Source organism: Phaseolus vulgaris, unplaced genomic scaffold (genome assembly GCF_000499845.2).
Source record: "Phaseolus vulgaris cultivar G19833 unplaced genomic scaffold, P. vulgaris v2.0 scaffold_411, whole genome shotgun sequence".
Classification (NCBI taxonomy): domain Eukaryota; kingdom Viridiplantae; phylum Streptophyta; class Magnoliopsida; order Fabales; family Fabaceae; genus Phaseolus; species Phaseolus vulgaris.
The window spans coordinates 1-18,096 of NW_027174227.1; the positions used below are offsets into that span (position 1 = coordinate 1).

The 18,096-nt window shown below is 31.3% G+C and overlaps 1 protein-coding gene across 1 annotated transcript; it reads left to right on the top strand.

The window, feature by feature from the left end:
• Positions 1-7: 7 nt before the first annotated feature.
• Positions 8-1,191, top strand: LOC137817635 (uncharacterized). Its single transcript, XM_068620906.1, has 2 exons — positions 8-348; positions 1,179-1,191. Exons 1-2 carry the CDS (start codon positions 8-10, stop codon positions 1,189-1,191), a joined length of 354 nt encoding a protein of 117 aa, XP_068477007.1.
• The last annotated feature ends 16,905 nt before the right edge of the window (positions 1,192-18,096 follow it).

Here is an 18,096-nt window from a genome sequence, read left to right on the forward strand (position 1 = left end):
TGAAACTATGTGGGCGTATAGAATGACATTTAAAACTCCTACTGGCCTTTCCCCATTTCAGCTGATTTATGGGAAAGCCCGTCATCTTCCTTTGGAATTAGAGCATAAAGCATATTGGGCATTAAAGACACTAAATTTAGATGCTAAAGCAGCTGGGGAAAGAGAAAACTGCAAATCCATAAACTTGAAGAGGAGGTTAAACGCATATAGTTCCTCAAAGCTTTATAAGGAACGCACAAAGAAATATCATGACAAGAAGATTGTGGAAAGAAATTTTTACCCTGGGCAATCTGTGCTTTTAATCAACTCTAGATTGAAACTTTTTCCTGGAAAGTTAAAATCTAAATGGTCAGTCCTTATGTTGTGAAAGAGGTAAAGCCTTATGGAGCAATAGAGTTAGAAGAACCAAAATGACACAGAAGTTGGGTTGTAAATGGTCAGGGTAAAGCCTTATTTGGGTAATGAACATGAAAACCTCACTATAGTCATCCTTTTAGGTGACCCATAAAGACATAGGCGTCAAGCTATTGACGTTGAGAGCGCTTAGTGGGAGGCAAGCCAGTCCACATTTTAGTTTTATGTTGTTTTACTACCTTTGTTGATTTTATTTAAAAAAATTATAATTAAGTAATATAAAAAAAATTTTATTGCCTCCTTCATTTTGCAGGTTATGTATTTTAACTGGGGACATGTTCTATTATTCAGGGGGCAGATCCAGAATGTAAGACTGTAGATAAAGATTTTAACAAAAGCTGGATGATTTTAAGAAGAGAGGATTGAGCAAAATATAGTTTTATCTTTCTAATTCTTTTTCTTTTCAGTTATTTGATTTTTTTCTAATTTTATTTATTTTATTTTTCGTTTATTTTGTTTTCTGTTTATTTGCTTATTTGTTTAGTTTGTTTTAATTGTTTATTTTGTATTTTGAATAAATTTTCTGTTTTGTTAGTTTTAGTTTCAGGTCTTGAATTATTTTTTTTAATAAATTTCAGGTTTAATTTAATTTGTTTTCTATTTTTTTTTTCTCAAATAAAAAAGAACTACAATATTAAATTTGAATTGTGAAAAAATGAATTTGTGTTAAATATTAAATAGTGAGATGAATTAACAAAATTAAAGAAACTTTGATTGAATCCTTATTCAAATGTAGTTGAATTTGATACATGAAAATTTAACAGGATGGTTGATTAGGACAGAGAATGACAAGACCAAGGAATGAGGCCAATTAAACAAGTAGTGTTGTGAACCTTAAACAGTTTGAGAGTTTTGGATTAATTAACAGTTGTGGTTGCTTAATTTTTATTTTTGTTAATCATAAACAACATGAAGATGATTGAAGCATTTGTTTGTGTTAATTAGGAACCGGGCCAAAAGTCAACCTTTATCTTATTAGAATTCCATTTTTTTATGTTATCCTTTGGGCCAGACTTTTGTTATTATTGCACATAACCTTTGATGATATATTTTTTCTACCTTTGGCATGTTCAAGGAAGGAGAACATAGCAATACATATAGAAAGGGAATGGTTGGTTTCTGATTTGAAGCTAAAAAGAAGAGTTGGAAATAGGAGAATCTTTCCTATTATGAAAAAAAAATAGAAAAGAAAATTCTCATGAAAAATTAGAAAGTGAGGAAAAGGTGACATCAAAAGAAAATGGTGATTAGATAATATATGTTCTCTTATTGAATTGTAGGTTGTTCTTCTTCTTTAAGATGTGCATTTTGTTATCTAAGAAAACAATATTTTGGAAGCCAACCTCATTACAACCTGGAAAAGACCTCGATTCGTGTTTCCAATATGTTTGTTATTTGAGATGAAATGAAAGAACTGTGATATTTATGATTCAGTGAAATAGAGAGACACTTACCTGTGACATAGAAAAAAATTTGATGATTGTCATTTATTTGTTTTTCTATATTTGAATTTGGATCATATTTTTAATTTGATTGTTGTTTAGTGATTAGTGTTTGATTTCAATATTTCATTTACTTTGTTGAGGACAAAGTTCTAGTTGGAAAGTGATGTGTTAATTTCGTAATATTTGATATTAAAATAGGCATTATGGAGATTTATTGCTATTTATATAAATAATCCTAATTTTGAATTTTACTTTTTACATTTTTTATGACTTTATTTGATGTTATTACAAATTTTGGGGGGATTGAAGATTTGAAGTAAAGGAGAATAATTTGAGCTAAGAGAGAAGCTGGAAGGTCCCTGATGGCATATATTTATTCCACACACTAGCCTTATCATAGATTATTGGACTATTAATAAATAAATCCATTGTTTTAATTAATATTCATATATTGGGTTTATTTGGCTTAACTATTATCTTTTGGTAATTTTGTTTTTTTAGGGTAAATTATCTGAAGCATCTACCTTTGTGAATGGGCCAAACATGCAAAAGTCCAAGTTGCTTCTTTGAATCAAAACAGAAACAAATTCTGAGGAAAAGAAAGAGAAATAAAAGCTACAAGATTCCAGAAACAAAATTGGCAGCAAATCTTCTGCAAATAAAAGAATTATGGAAAGTGGAAACTGTTTACAAAAATCTAAACTGCAATATTTTCCCAAGATCTTGGAGAAAAGCCTATAAAAGGACACAAGCATCAAGGAGAAAGAAAGAGAGCTTCATAAGGTTTTCTTAGTTTATTTCTTCTTAGTAATTCTTTAGTTTTGCCTTCGCATGGAAGGCTAAACCTTTTTGATTGATTCTTTTGTAATTCCCCATTGAGTTCTGAGGTTTTGTTCAATAAAAGTTTCGATTTTTAATTCTCTATAGCAGTTGCTTTTATTGTCTAATCTCCTGGAAAACTGGTTTTTGTGAGAGGTTGTACTTGAACGCATGATTAAGAGTCTTTCTTATCTTAAACTTTGGTTTCTTAGTTAGTTCGCATTGTTCTAATTAATTTCTTGGGCGCATGATTCAAGGGAGAGGAGGTAAGCATTCCCATGGAGTATACGCATGGAACAAAGTGGGTCCTGATTAAACTAGTAGACGCATGCTTTACTGGTGAGTTTCAGTTGAATCAGATCGGCGCATGTTCAATCTGGTTTAGCTCTGTTGGAGGATTGAAAAAAGATTAATCTTTAGAGAACCTATGAAGAATTCAATGGTGGAAGAACTTTGGGATCAACCGCTTTTTATTTTCTATTTTAATCTCTTTTATATTTTCTGCACAACTATCTCCCCCTTTTTATCTTTATTGTTATTGCTAACTTTTATTGCTTGCAGATAGATTTTAAACCCTGATCAACTGATTTTACTTGGATTCGTTGGGAGACGACTTGGGGACATTTGTCCACAATTATACTATCATCTCTCTAGTGTTACACAAGTCTACGCTAGAATCATATTAATTTGACAGCAAAACGACAGCTATCAGTCCAGAATGGAAAAAGATGCAAAGAAAGATTGAGTTTTTTTTTTATGTTTTATCACTTAGCCCATTAGCGCGACACAGGAAGCAACTTAACCCTATAAAACTAGGATAATAGGGGGCTAGAGGCTCAATCTTAGTGTGCCAGATTGAGAGGAAAACACCATAGGGTGAATTGTAACCAAGGGAGAATGGAAGGTGCTAGAAGTATGCGTGACTAATTTTACCAATTGGGATTAGGATTAATCTGCTCAAAATCTTATGTATTGAGGGTGATATCTTATATATTAATATTCAATTCTTGATTGATTATTGGTATTGTTGTTTTACTTTTAACTTTTCGTGACAAATTGAGAATCTTAAATATGACTGAGAAGTATTTTTAGGATTCGAACATAAACATCAATACTTAACATATTTGAGTGTTAGGAATGTTAATTACTATTAAACGTCTGAGCAAGTTGTTCTTATAATTATGCGGGATCGAACATGTTGTTCTTATAATTATGAGAGGGATCAATAGTTAGGGGACATTCTTAAGGATTTTATATGCGAGGAATAGATATAAATGATTTTTATACGAACATCAATTTCAATCAAAGAACTTAATATTGACATGTTAATCAAAATACATGAGAGTGAAAGAGATGAAACTTAATCTCTATTTTTCCAACTTGAAACAACCAATTCTTTGATCGATATCTGTCCTTATGGATAATTAGCGGTGCACTTGTCGTAAAAAGTCATCAAGTTTTTGGCGCCGTCGGGAACAAGTTTGATTTGTTGAGTATAGTTTCCTAAATATTGTGAATATTTTAATTATTTTAATTTATTTTAATTTTGTGTTTTTATTTTAAACATATTTTTTTTATTTGATTTTTTTTAATTTGCTGATTTACTATTATTATTTAATTCTTTTTTGATTTTATTTGTTTCTATTTATTTTCAGATTTATTTCGATTTTCTTTTGATTTTAATATTTTTATTTTAGTTCTTTTTAAGTTTAGTTACGTAGTTATATTTAGGTTTAGGTAGTTTTTATTTATTTGTTTTAATTATTTATCATTACTAGTTTTAGTTTTTATTTTTACGTTAGGTAGTATTTTATGTAAGTTCGTTAGTTTTTTACAATTATAATTTTAATTTTCTGTTTATTTTGTTTTAGTTTATTTAGTTTTTATATTATTTTTAGTATTTATTTGTTATTTTTAAGTACGTTATTTTTTATTTATTCATTTTCTTTTATCTTGTTTTTAGTTTTTATTTTATGTAAGTTTTTATTTTGTTTATTTTTTTCTCCATATTTTTATTATTTTTCTCTTAGTGTCATTTTATATTAATTTTACAATATTTCTGTTTTTAAGTAAGTTTTTCTCGCCAAATTTAAGTAACTTATTTTTTTAAGATAAAATAAACTAAACTTTAAATAACAATTAATTATTTACATGAAATTAGTGAAGTATTAAATAAAATCACAGTTTGATTAAAATGTTAAACTTTTAAAATAAAATCAAAATAAAGTGGTGTTATATATATGATAAAATAATTAATTTCTTTTAAAAGATAAAATAAAATGAACTTTAAATAATAGGTAATTTTTTATACAAGAAAAATAAAATAAAAAATAAAATGCTGTTTGGTTCATATATTAAATTTTAAAAAAAAGTGGTAAATTGTATTTATGTTTCTAGAATATAATCATAAACTTAAAAAAAAATAAGATTACAAAAATCTATATAATAAGTCCATCTATACCATGAGACTCACCTGACTTTGAATTCGATTAAAGAATCATTCCCTTACCAAACCTTACCAAAGAATAATTGTGGGGATGCTAAGAATGATACCTTAAAATTAAAAATCTGGCCAGAAATAAAATTCAAGTTCTCTATTAGTTTTATTGTTTTCTAAAGAAAATTTAAGTCTTAAATATGTTTAATTTAGTGTTTGAAGAAAGAAATATTGATAAGCCTAGATATGAAAAAAAAATATACTTAAAGTCCATCACAGATTATGTTATTAATGACACCTTACATGTTAAAAGATTTTAAAAGTAGGAACAACTTCTTGTTAGAAAAGAAAACAAAAATTATAAATATGCTTCTATCATCAAATATCTATTAACACATTGAAAGTTTAACAGAAACTAGATGTAACTATTAGATAAAATAATCATTATTCATATAGACAAATTTTTTGTTCCATTAAATGAGGGCAAGTCATTACCAAAATAAGTGTAAGACACAGAGAAGTTTTAATAATAGGAAAACATAACAAGGGGTGTCATTGTAAGTAAAGTGAATTTTTTTATTATATTAATTTTACAATATTGCTGTTTTTAAGTAAGTTTTTCTCGCCAAATTTAAGTAACTTATTTTTTTTTTAAGATAAAATAAACTAAACTTTAAATAACAATTAATTATTTACATAAAATTAGTGAAGTATAAAATAAAATCAGTTTGATTAAAATTTTAAAATTTTAAAATAAAATAAAAATAAAGTGGTGTTTATATTAATAAAAATAATTCATTTCTTTTAAAAGATAAAATAAATTGAACTTTAAATAATAGTTAATTTTTTATACAAGAAAAAATAAAATAAAAAATCAAATGCTGTTCGATTCATATATTAAATTTTTAAAAAAAATAAAAAAAGTGGTAAATTGTTTAAATTAATTTTTAATATATAGAAATATATAAGAGACAATGAGGTTAGTAATTCATAATAATCTAATTTCTTTTTCAATCAAACATAGAGATGGAAAATATATGTATCAGCCACAATATTTTAATTTTATTCCAATACTAATATATAACAACCATATAGACCACATAGATTTATAAATCAAGGATATTCAATAAGTGAAATATCAACTGACGTCTCCTAAAAGACTTGCATTAAGTAGCTCCTACTAGATACTAGATACTAACATCTGATTCAATACCCAATACTTACAAGCAAACCTAAGAGAAAATATTAGGGTAAGTTCAAACATCCAACCTCATATCTACACATTAAGACTTAATTGATAAATAACCCCTAATCTATGAATTTAAACTTCTTTACATTTTGTGATTATAATTTGAATAAGAACGATTTATTTCCAAATTTGTGTTAATTAGAAGATTTTAGAAAATAATTAAGATGAAAGGACAAAAGGAAAATATACAAAGATAAAAAAGGATAACTGGAAAGCACCAGCATTCACTCCAGCACTCGCCCACGCCAGAAGGTCCCAGAGTATTTGCTCAAACGAGTCCAATCTCGCCCAGACAGACAGTGACGTTGGACATGTTTTCGTGCAACTCGTCCATACGAGTTCAAATGTAACAAAAACCCTAAGGGTTCTTGTAAGAACCAATTGCCACCAGATTGATTTCTCTCAGTGTTTCCTCTTTTTATCTCACTACATCATCGCTCACTCACTCTTCTCTCTTCTCCCCTGTTCTTTCCCATCTTTATTTTATAAATGGACATCGTGAAGAGGCACAATGAGTGAATGGAGGAAGACATTTAGAGCCGTTAAAGGAGTGTTTGGATGGCGTGGATAACGGAGATCATTGTTTGTTGTTTGACATAATAGATTTATGGAGATCATTGTTTGTTGTTTGACTTATGCAGATTCTTTTTTCATGGTTCTTTAATATAAATGTTCTTTTATATTATTTTCATATTATTATTATTGATTTTTAATGAGATATTAGAAATTTATCGTGCAATCCAATTTTTATATTTTTATATCTTGTAATTTATTCATCAACTAATAAACTAAATTTTTGTACGACAATCCAAGTTTTTCAAGATTAGTTTATTGGATACCACCTCCCAAAAAACTTGTTAAGATTAACTGTGATGGATTTTCACCTTTGATAGAAGAAAGGCTAGTGCAAGAGGTGTTGTTAGAGATTGTGAAGGTAGATTTTTTTTTGGCTTCTCTACTGCCTTAAGAGTTGGTTCAGTAATAGAGGCTGAATTATTCGTAATCAAAATTTGAATGGAACTAGCCATATCAATGGGATTTAAAAATTTGATTATTGAAAGTGATTCTCAAACAGTTGTCCAACTTATCAAGTGGGGACTCATGAACAGAAACTCATCCTTTCTATACTATTGTGTCTTCCATAATTCAGATGGGTGCCAAAATTGATTACATTTCTTGGAATCATGTGTTTAAAGAGACTAACTAAGTAGCAGATGGTCTTGCAAAATATGGATTATCCTTATCTTTGAACTTACCTGTTACTGATTTAAATCATTGTAAAAAACCTCAACAAGTAAGTGTAAGTGTAATTTGGGGTTAAAGAATTAGGGTTTCTTGTGCGTGCGTGGCGGCAGCGGAACGCTTCCACATCTTAGGGTTTCCGGTGCAAGGCGGCAGCATTGTGCGTGACGGCAGCGGAATAGCTGGAGGTGCAGCGCGGCAGTGCTACAGGACGACATCTGGAACACAGAGCACGGGAGAGACCTAATTAGGGTTTGTTGTGCGTGCGTGACGGCAGCAGAAGCCTCCGCATCTTAGGGTTTCCGGTGCAAGGCGGCAGCATTGTGCGTGACGGCAGCGGAATAGCTAGTGCGGCGCGGCGGTGCTACAGGACGACTACGCGGTGCGGTGCTAGAGCCCGGTGCGGCGGCGTGGGCAGCGTGCGGTTTCCGTTTGTGCGACGGCGCCTGGGCGACGAGGCGGTGGTTGTTGGGCTGGTGCGCGGCGTCTGTAGGTCCGGTGAAGGGGTGGCTCTTGTGGCGGCGGAGTGGTTGGCTCGCGCGGTGTTCCATGTTCTTGTGGAAGTTCTTGGCGCAACTTATTAGCCTTCTAATATGACGGAGGGTTCTGCGGGTTTTCTCATACCATGGGCTTGTTTGATGGATCGGGAAGTATGATAAAAAAATATATTCTATATCCGGTCAAAGGAAGACTTTTGCTCAGGCTTTGGGAAATACATGTGACATTCCTTTGTCCCAGCTACCTACTCCTTGTATTAAGGGTGACATGATTGCTGTCCGGATTGATGAGGCAGATTACTTGGCTGGTCTTGAGGATTGCAAAACCCATCTCCATGGTCGGATTATTCTATCTAAGGGGGATAAACCTCTTACACACCTGGATTTAACTAAAAAGTTGCAGCCGGTGTGGAAAGCTCTTGGACCATGGAAAGCAATTCCTCTTGGAAAAGGTTTCTATGAGTTTGAGTTCGCTTCTATAGAAGACATGCGATGGGCCCTCGGGATGGGTTCGCTGAAGTTATCTCCTGGTTTATTGAGATTGTTTGCCTGGACAAAAGACTTTGTCCCAGCTACCATGAAGAGTACCAAAGCTCAGACATGGGTTAGAATCTACCATTTGCCTTTGGAGTATTGGAAACCAAGGACAATATATTCCATCGTTAGAGGCCTTGGTACTCCTTTGTCTTTGGATGAGCATACTATGAGAAGAATAGGGGTATGTTTGCTAGAGTGTTGGTGGATATTGATCTACTGTCCCCTCTCTCCGATCAACTTTTGGTTGAACGTCCAGACTTTGCTTTTGTAGCTGGTGTGGAATATGAATGGCTCCCTCCATTTTGCTCTCATTGTAAGATGATTGGGCACGAGCTTGCTCAGTGTCGGGCGATCCATGACCAGGGTCGTGTTCTTGGGCCTCAACATAAACCTTCTCAGAAGGCATCTTCTGATGAACGGGACCAAGGGAGGACCGTGATTCCTAAACAACGTAAAGAATATAGAAAAAAATCCGGAGACAAAACTCGTGGAAGGCCTCATTGATAAGTTGAAAGTTGATGAAACAGGTGGAGGGGAGGATGATTTTGCAGATATGCCTCCTCTTGAGGATGCTTCAGATCATGATAGGTCCTCACCCAAGCAGGGGTTGTCCACTCCCACTTTGGATTCACTTGCTGTTATGCAAGCTAAGGACTCAGAGTCAAATTCAACAACTTTTATTGATGATCATCATGTGGAGGTATCTGTTCCTGTGATTGTACCATCTCCGTTGCCTCCTCCCGGAGGGTTAAATCACACGACTAATGCACCAGTTCCTAATGTGGAGGTCTCTGCTATTGTGACTGTACCATCTCAGTCGCCTCATACCTCCCCTCGGAAGGCTAAATATCTTGGGGATGTTAAAGCAATATCGTTGGTCCTTCAAAATCACTTTTCTTCTCTTGATGGTTTGGAAACTACAGATGTGGGAGGTGATTCTCATATTGGAGCGTCAACTATTCCGCTACCATTGTTGGAATTAATTCTGATCATATTGAAAATCAGGTTGTTTCAAAATTTTGGGCTGACTCTAATGACATGGAGGAGGATGACAGTGATAATGGGGAGGAAACAGTTCGCACTAAAAGAAAACCAGGGAGACCACCTAAGGGGACTGGTAAATCCAGGAAAACTGCTAAGGCAGTTCTCTCTACAACGTCGCAATGAAGGTCTCTTCATTTTTTTGGAATGTCAGAGGATTGGGAAACCACAAAACTGTGGAGATGTTGCTTAGTTTACTTAACCTACATAAACCTCTCCTGGTTTTTCTTGCTGAACCCATGATGTCGTACACTAATGCTTTCGACGTCCTTTTCAAATCTGTTAATATGCATTTGGTGGCTACGTCTCCTATTGTTAATAAAGTTGCTAAGCTTTGGTGTTTGTCGGTTCCTAATCTTGTCCAAAATTTCTTGGTTAATGATCAATTTATCTCTGTAACTTGTCGTCTGCAGAGAAAAGTTTTAGCTTTGCAGGTGTTTATGGTGCTAACACATACTTGTCTAGACGATTTTTATGGAGGGATCTTAGTTCTTCACAGGGCCTTGGTGTATTCTGGGAGATTTTAATGTTGTGCTCTCGGCGGATGACTGTAAAGGGGGGGTGGCTCCTAATCAGGTTTCTTGTAATGAATTCCTGGACTGGATTAATACTAATGATCTTTCTTGTATGCCTTTTACTGGATCTTGTTATACTTGGTGTAACGGAAGGAGAGGGTTGCATAGAATTCACAGAAGACTGGATAGGGCTTTATGTAATGGAGTGTGTCTGGATGAATGGGAATCTTGTACTTATCAGGTTCTTGTTAAAAATTGTTCTGATCATTCCCCTATTCTTGCTAGTCTTGCTAGTAATTCTTTGCGGAAGGTTAGCAATTTTCGTTTCTTTTCGATGTGGCTTCAGGACACTTCGTGTCTAAAGCTTATTCATGATTCTTGGGCTAATCAGGTTGTTGGTTGTCCTATGTTTATCTTGCAACATAAGTTAAAAAGGTTGAAACTTGAGCTCCGAGACTGGAATAAAAATTCTTTTGGTAATGTTCATAATGGAGTTCTTCTTAAGCAGGGCATCCTTCTTGGTATTCAAAAAAGCTTAGAGACTGCTAGTTTGTCTGATAGTGATGGACTTCTCTGTCAAGAAAAGATTGCTAAGGAGGAGCTTGATCATGCTCTTCACTGTCAATATTTGTTTTGGAAAGAAAGGGCTAGGATGTTATGGTTCAAGGATGGAGATCGAAATACTGCTTTTTTCCATGCGGTGGTCAAAAGGAGAAATAATTCTAGTGGGATTCATCGTCTACGGATTGATAATGAGGTTACGGAGGATCCTAAAATCATTGAGGATCATATTTTGGACTTTTATAAAAATCTTTATGCTGAGTCTATTTCTAATGTTCTGGATACTGATAATATGGAAGATTTTATTGGTACTTATATTCCTGCGATGGTTTCCTCTAGGAGAATATGATGTTGATTAAATGTCCAGATTTTTCTGAAATTAAAAATGTTGTTTTTAATCTTAACGGTAATAGTGCTCCTGGTCCTGATGGTTTTGGTGGTGTTTTCTATCATTCTTGCTGGGAAATTATTGGGACAGATGTTTGCAATGTTGTTCAACAGTTTTTTAAACAAAACTGGGTTCTCCCGGAATGAACAGTAATGTGGTATCTCTTATTCCAAAGGTTCAGGGTGCTGATTCCATTAAAGATTACAGGCCAATTGTGTTGCTAATTTCAAGTTTAAGATTATTTCCAAGATACTGGCGGATAGGCTTGCACTTGTGGCTGCTAGAATCATTTCTCCTAATCAATATGGATTTGTGCAGGGTAGACAGATTCAGGATTGCATTGGTATTGCTTCTGAAGCTATTAACATGCTTTCTAAAAAGGTTAGAGGAGGTAATGTGGCTTACAAAGTTGATATTCATAAAGCTTTTGACACTCTGAGTTGGAAGTTCTTATTATTAGTTTTAAAACGCTTTGGTTTTCACCCCTCTTTGTCGGTTGGATTAGTACAATTCTCCGTTCAGCTATGCTTTCTATAAGAATAAGTGGTAGTTTGGTGGGTTTTTTTCCTTGCAGTCGAGGGGTAAGACAAGGTGATCCATTGTCTCCTTTACTTTTCTGTCTTGCAGAGGAAGTTCTTAGTAGAGGTCTCTCTAAGCTTGTGAATGATAAGAAGATTTTAAATATGGCCAGTCCGCAAGGTTATCTCACTCCCTCTCATATTTTGTATGCTGATGACATATTTATTTTTTGTAGGGGGGATATTAAGTCTCTTAGAAATTTGAGTTCTTTTCTTAAAACATATGGTGATTTTTCTGGTCAATATATTAATAACTCTAAAAGTAGTTTCTTCACCATGGATAATTCTCCAAGATTTGTCACCAAAATTCAAAATATTCTTTCCTGTAGTCATGGTTGTTTGCCTTTCAATTATTTAGGAGTGCCTATCTTTGTTGGTGCTCCAAAGTGTCGGTTTCTTCAACCTTTGGCTGATAAAGTTAAATTGAAGCTAGCATCTTGGAAAGGTAAATCTCTTAGCATGATGGGTCGAATTCAGCTGGTCAATACAGTGATTACTGGATCTCTAGCTTATAGTTTTAATATGTATAAGTGGCCTGTTTCACTTATTAAGCAAGTTGAGCAGTGGTGTCGGAATTTTATTTGGACTGGTGATATTCTGAAAAAAGGTATTGCTACCGTTAATTGGGGGAAAATTTGTTCACCTCTTGAGGATGGAGGCTTGAATATTATTAATCTTCATCATGAAAATAATGCATATCTTCTTAAGCTTGCTTGGAACTTTGCTTATAGCGACAAACCTTGGTCTTTACTCTTGAAAGCCAGGGTTCTTAAATCAAAATATGAATTTAGAACGGTTTATAGATCTTCCTCTCTCTGGCCTGGAATTAAGCAATTTTATTCTACCATACTTGACTATACTTCTTGGACTGTTGGTACAGGTTCTTTTATTAATTTCTGGAATGATAAATGGTGCTCTACTACTTCTTTAGCAAAATATTGCAGGGTTATCTGATGGTGTTAGCATTCCGGATACAGTCTCTCAATTTTGGACAGGTTGTGATTGGAATATTCCCTTATCTTTACAGCAGATGCCTCATTTTTTTAATCATATCATGATTAGAGAGGAACAGGATATTCCTAATTGGATTCTAAATGAGTCTGGTCGTTTCACTCTTAAATCGGCTAGGACTTTTTTCTTGGAACCAGGAGTTCCAGGTGGTTGGGGTAAATTCATTTGGTCTTCATCTATTCCGCCTTCCAAAACTCTAGTACTCTGGAAAAATTTTCATGGGCGACTTCCTACAGATCAACATATTCAGAATAAGGGTTTGCATATATGTTCTATGTGTTCGCTTTGTGAAAAGCAAGAGGAATCTATTCAACATCTATTTTTTGAATGTTCTAACGCATTGCATATTTGGAGTTGGGTACGACAAATTTTTCTTACTTCTCATTTCTCTAATAAGGATGATCTACTTTCTTTTATTAAGAGTGATGGTAGTCCTTTGGTTAAATTGATTAAGCTTGCGGTGATAACCTTTTCTATATGGATGATATGGCGTATGAGGAATTATGCTAGATTTCAGGATAAGATTGGGGTTTCTAAGGCTATTTCGATAATTAAAGATTTAACTTGTCTAGTGGGAAATTCGTCTAAAGCTTCAATGAAGAATGATATGTTGGACTTCAACGTGATTAAGTTTTTCGGTATTAAGACTCGTAGTGGTAAAGTTCTTCGTCCTCTTCCTATTAGATGGGAATTTCCTTCACCAGGCTGGGTCAAAATTAATACTGATGGGGCTGCTAGGGGTATCCTGGTCTTGCTACTTGTGGAGGTATTTTTCGTGGAGTATGGGAGAATTTATTGGTGCTTTTTCAGCGTTTCTTGAAGTTCAAACTGCTTTGGTTGCTGAGTTTTATGGAGTTATACATGCTATGGAGGAAGCTCAAAAAATGGGACTTACTAATGTCTGGCTTGAATGTGATTCTGCCTTGGTTTGTGCTGCGTTTACTGCTAGGACTAATGTTCCGTGGATGCTTCAGAATCGATGGAATACTTGTCTTAATTTTTGTGGGACAATCAGGTTTAGGGTAACTCATATTTTTCGTGAAGGGAATGCGTGTGCTGATAAGTTGGCTAATTTAGGATTTATTCATAGAGAATCATTTCATTGGTATAATAGACTCCCAGCTAGTCTGTTCTTAGAATTCTTTATGAATAGGTATAATCTACCTATGTATCGTTTGTGTTAACATATGGGTTTTGGTCTAGTCCCCCATATTTTTGTATTTTCTTTCTTTTTTTCTTTTTTAATAATATTTTTTTTTCATGTGATGGCAGATGATTGTTGTTACTTGAGGTGTCAGCTTAGCTGAGATGTCAAGTTGCATAGTGATGCCTAACACGAAAACTTTATAAAAAAAAAAAAAACTTACCTGTTACTTTTTTTTGAGTTTGTTCCCAATTTTCTAATATTTTTAATTTATGTGTTGATCAAAGTGGAAGGATATACTCTCTCAAAATTAATCATGAATAAAATAAACATCTTGTAATTTTTCTTGCCTTCTTTATTCTTATTGACGATACAATAATTAGTTATTTAATTCGTTACATTTTTATTATATTACTTTTATTTATTTTAGTAGACTTAGTAAAAAACAATATTTTACATTGATTAGTTTAATAAGCATGTTTTACATTGGTTATGTAAACAATTAATGTAGAGTGTAATTTTTTATAAAAATATCTCTATTATTAAATTCTAAAATAAACAATTTTTATAACTTTTTAATTATATATTTCAGAATGTTTCCAAATAAATTAAATATACTTTATATTTATTACAAATTGTGTATTTTTACAATTTTAATTATATGTCAGAATTAATATCAAATTGTGTGGGATGCTAAGAATGAAACCTTAAAAATAAAAATCTGGCCAGAAAATTTAGATCTTAAATATGTTTAATAATTTAGTGTTTGAAGAAGAAATATTGATAAGCCTGGTTATGAAAAAAAGTACTAAAAGTCCATCACAGATTATGTAAGATTATTTTATTAATTACACCTTACATGTTCAAAGATCTTAAAAGTAAGAATCTGGCACAAGGAACAACTTCTTCTTAGAAAACAAAAACAAAAATTATAAATATGCCACTATCACGTAGATATCGGACCACCCATAATATATAATCTCATGCACGAGTTAGTAGTCAAAGCGTGAGGAGGTATCCTTATTAGTCAGTTTTATGAGGTTGAGATATACTTAAAATTCACTTCTTAATAATTATTTAATTTTATATTCATTTTAATGTTCCCACTATCTCATGTAGCGTTTATCTTCTACTTTTTGCGTCGCTCTTTTGCGGACTCTACCATTATTATTTTTTGTAGTTTTATATTTCAAACCATTTATCTATGTTATAGTTAGAAATGAAAATTATAAAATACTCATAAAAATTATAAGTGATTTAGTTTTAAAAATTACTTATAAATTTTATCTTTAATTGGAAAATAAAATAAATAACCAAGATCAACTTATGTAGTTATTTAAATGACAAATGTAGATTAGTTATATATAGTGAAATTATTAAATTATTTTGTCAAGTTTGATTTGTTTAGTATAATTTTTTAAATATTAAATATTGTAAATATTTTAATTATTTGATTTATTTTAATTTTGTGTTTTTATTTTAAACAGATTTATTTTGATTTTATTTAATTTTATTTTAATTTATTGATTTGCTATTATTATTTTAATTCTTATTTTGATTTTATTTGTTTCTATTTATTTCAGATTTATTTTTATTTTGTTTTGATTTTATTATATTTTATTTTAGTTCTTTTTATGTTTAGTTACGTAGTTTTATTTAAGTTTAGGTAGTTTTTATTTATTTGTTTTAATTATTTATCATTACTAGTTTTAGTTTTTATTTTAACGTTAGGTAGTATCTTTTAAGTAAGTTGGTTAGTGTTTTACAATTATAATTATAATTTTTGTTTATTTAGTTTTAGTTTATTTAGTTTTTATTTTATTTCTAGTATTTATTTGTTATTTTTAAGTACGTTAATTTTTATTTATTCATTTTCTTTTATCTTGTTTTTAGTTTTTATTTTATGCAAGTTTTTATTTTTTTATATTTTTTTGTGCATATTTTTATTATTTTTCTCTTAGTGTCAATATTGCTGTTTTTAAGTAAGTTTTTCTCGCCAAATTTAAGTAACTTAATTTTTTTAAGATAAAATAAACTAAACTTTAAATAATAATTAATTATTTACATGAAATTACTGAAGTATAAAATAAAATCAGTTTGATTAAAATGTTAAACTTTTAAAATAAAATAAAAAATAAAGTTGTGTTATATATATGATAAAAATAATTAATTTATTTTAAAAGATAAAATAAATTGAACTTTAAATAATAGGTATTTTTTTATACAAGAAAAAAATAAAAAAAATAGATGCTGTTTGATTCATATATTAATTTTTTTAAAAAAGTGGTAAATTATTTAAATTAATTTTTAATATATACAAATATACAAGAGACAATTAGGTTACTAATTCATAAATAATCTAATTTCTTTTTCAATCAAACACAGAGATGCAAAATATATGTATCAACCACAATATTTTAATTTTATTCCAATACCAATATATAACAACCATATATACCACATGAATTTATAAATCAAGGATATTCGATAAGTGAATAATAAATTGACATCTTCTAAAAGAATCATATCCTGACTTTGAATTCGATTAAAGAATCATTTCCTTACAAGAGTTTCAGAGACGAGATATTCGATTAAAGAATCATTTCCTTACAAGAGTTTCAGAGACGAGATATTCGATCAAAGAATCATTTCCAGAGACGAGATATTCGATTAAAGAATCATTTCCTTACAAGAGTTTCAGAGACGAGATATTCGATCAAAGAATCATTTCCAGAGACGAGATATTCGATTAAAGTATCATTTCCTTACAAGAGTTTCAGAGACGAGACATTCGATTAAAGAATCATTTCCTTACAAAAGTTTCAGAGACGAGATGGAGGTAAAAACTATGATCTTTCAAAAATCATCACCAACTACATGTCAGTATTGGATAAACGGTAATTGTCCAAGGGGTGATGAATGTCCAAATTTACATTGGTGGGTTAACACAAACAACAACTCTAATAATGTCAAGGTAGGTTAATCTTAATTTTTTGTATTCTTTTGTATTAACGCGCTAATACATATTGATTATATAAAAAATTCTTTAAAAAACATTAGCCAAACATTATTTTATTTTATTCTAACAAAGTAAACATATTCCTTCTTAGATTAAGAAAAGAGAGAAGATCATATTGTTGTTTAAAAGAAATTACATCATGTCTCATTTCTATATATTCTCTTGTCATGTCTGATTTATTAACATTCTTTTGTCATTGTTCTTCAATATAAAAGGTCTTTTAAATTATTTTCATATTATTATTATTGATCTTTAATAAGATATTAGAAGATTATCATGCAATCCAATTTTTATATTTTTATTTCTTATAATTTATTCATCAACTAATAAACAAAGTTTTTGTAGGACAATCCAAATCTCGTAAGATTAGTTTGTTGGATACCACCTCCCAAAGGATTTATTAAGATTAACTGTGATGGAGCTTTCACCCTTGATGGAAGAAAGGCTAGTGCAGGAGGTGTTTTTAGAGATTGTAATGGTGAATTTCTTTTTGGCTTCTCTACTCCCTTAAGAGTTGGTTCAGCAGCAGAGGCTGAATTATTTGCAATCAAAATTGGAATGGAACTAGCCATATCAATGGGATATAAAAATTTGATTGTTGAGAGTGATTCTCAAACAGCTATCCAACTTGTCAATTGGGGACTCATCGAACAAACTCATCCTTTCTATAATGTTGTGTCTTCCATAATTCATATGGGTGCCAAAGTTGATTACATCTCTTGGAACCATGTGTTTAGAGAGACTAACTCGGTAGCAGATGGCCTTGCAAAATATGGATTATCCTTATCTTTGAACTCACCTGTTATATTTTTTGAGTTTGCTCCCAATTTTCTCATTTTTAATTTATGTGTTGATCAAAGTGGAAAGATGTACTCTCGTTAAATTATTAATGAAAAAAAGAAACATCATGAGATTATTCTATCCTTCTTTATTCATATTGTAGGATACAAGAATTAGTTATTTAAATTGTTACATTTTTATTATATTACTTTTTATTTATTTTAGTAGAAAAATTTAGTTAAAAAAAATATATTTTACATTGATTAGTTTAATAAGCATGTTTTACATTAGTTATCTAAATAATTAATGTAAAGTGTAATAGTTTTTTATAAAAAATATCTATTATTAAATTCTAAAATACACAATTTAATATAATTTTTTAATTATATATTTCAGAATGTTTCCAAATAAATTAAACC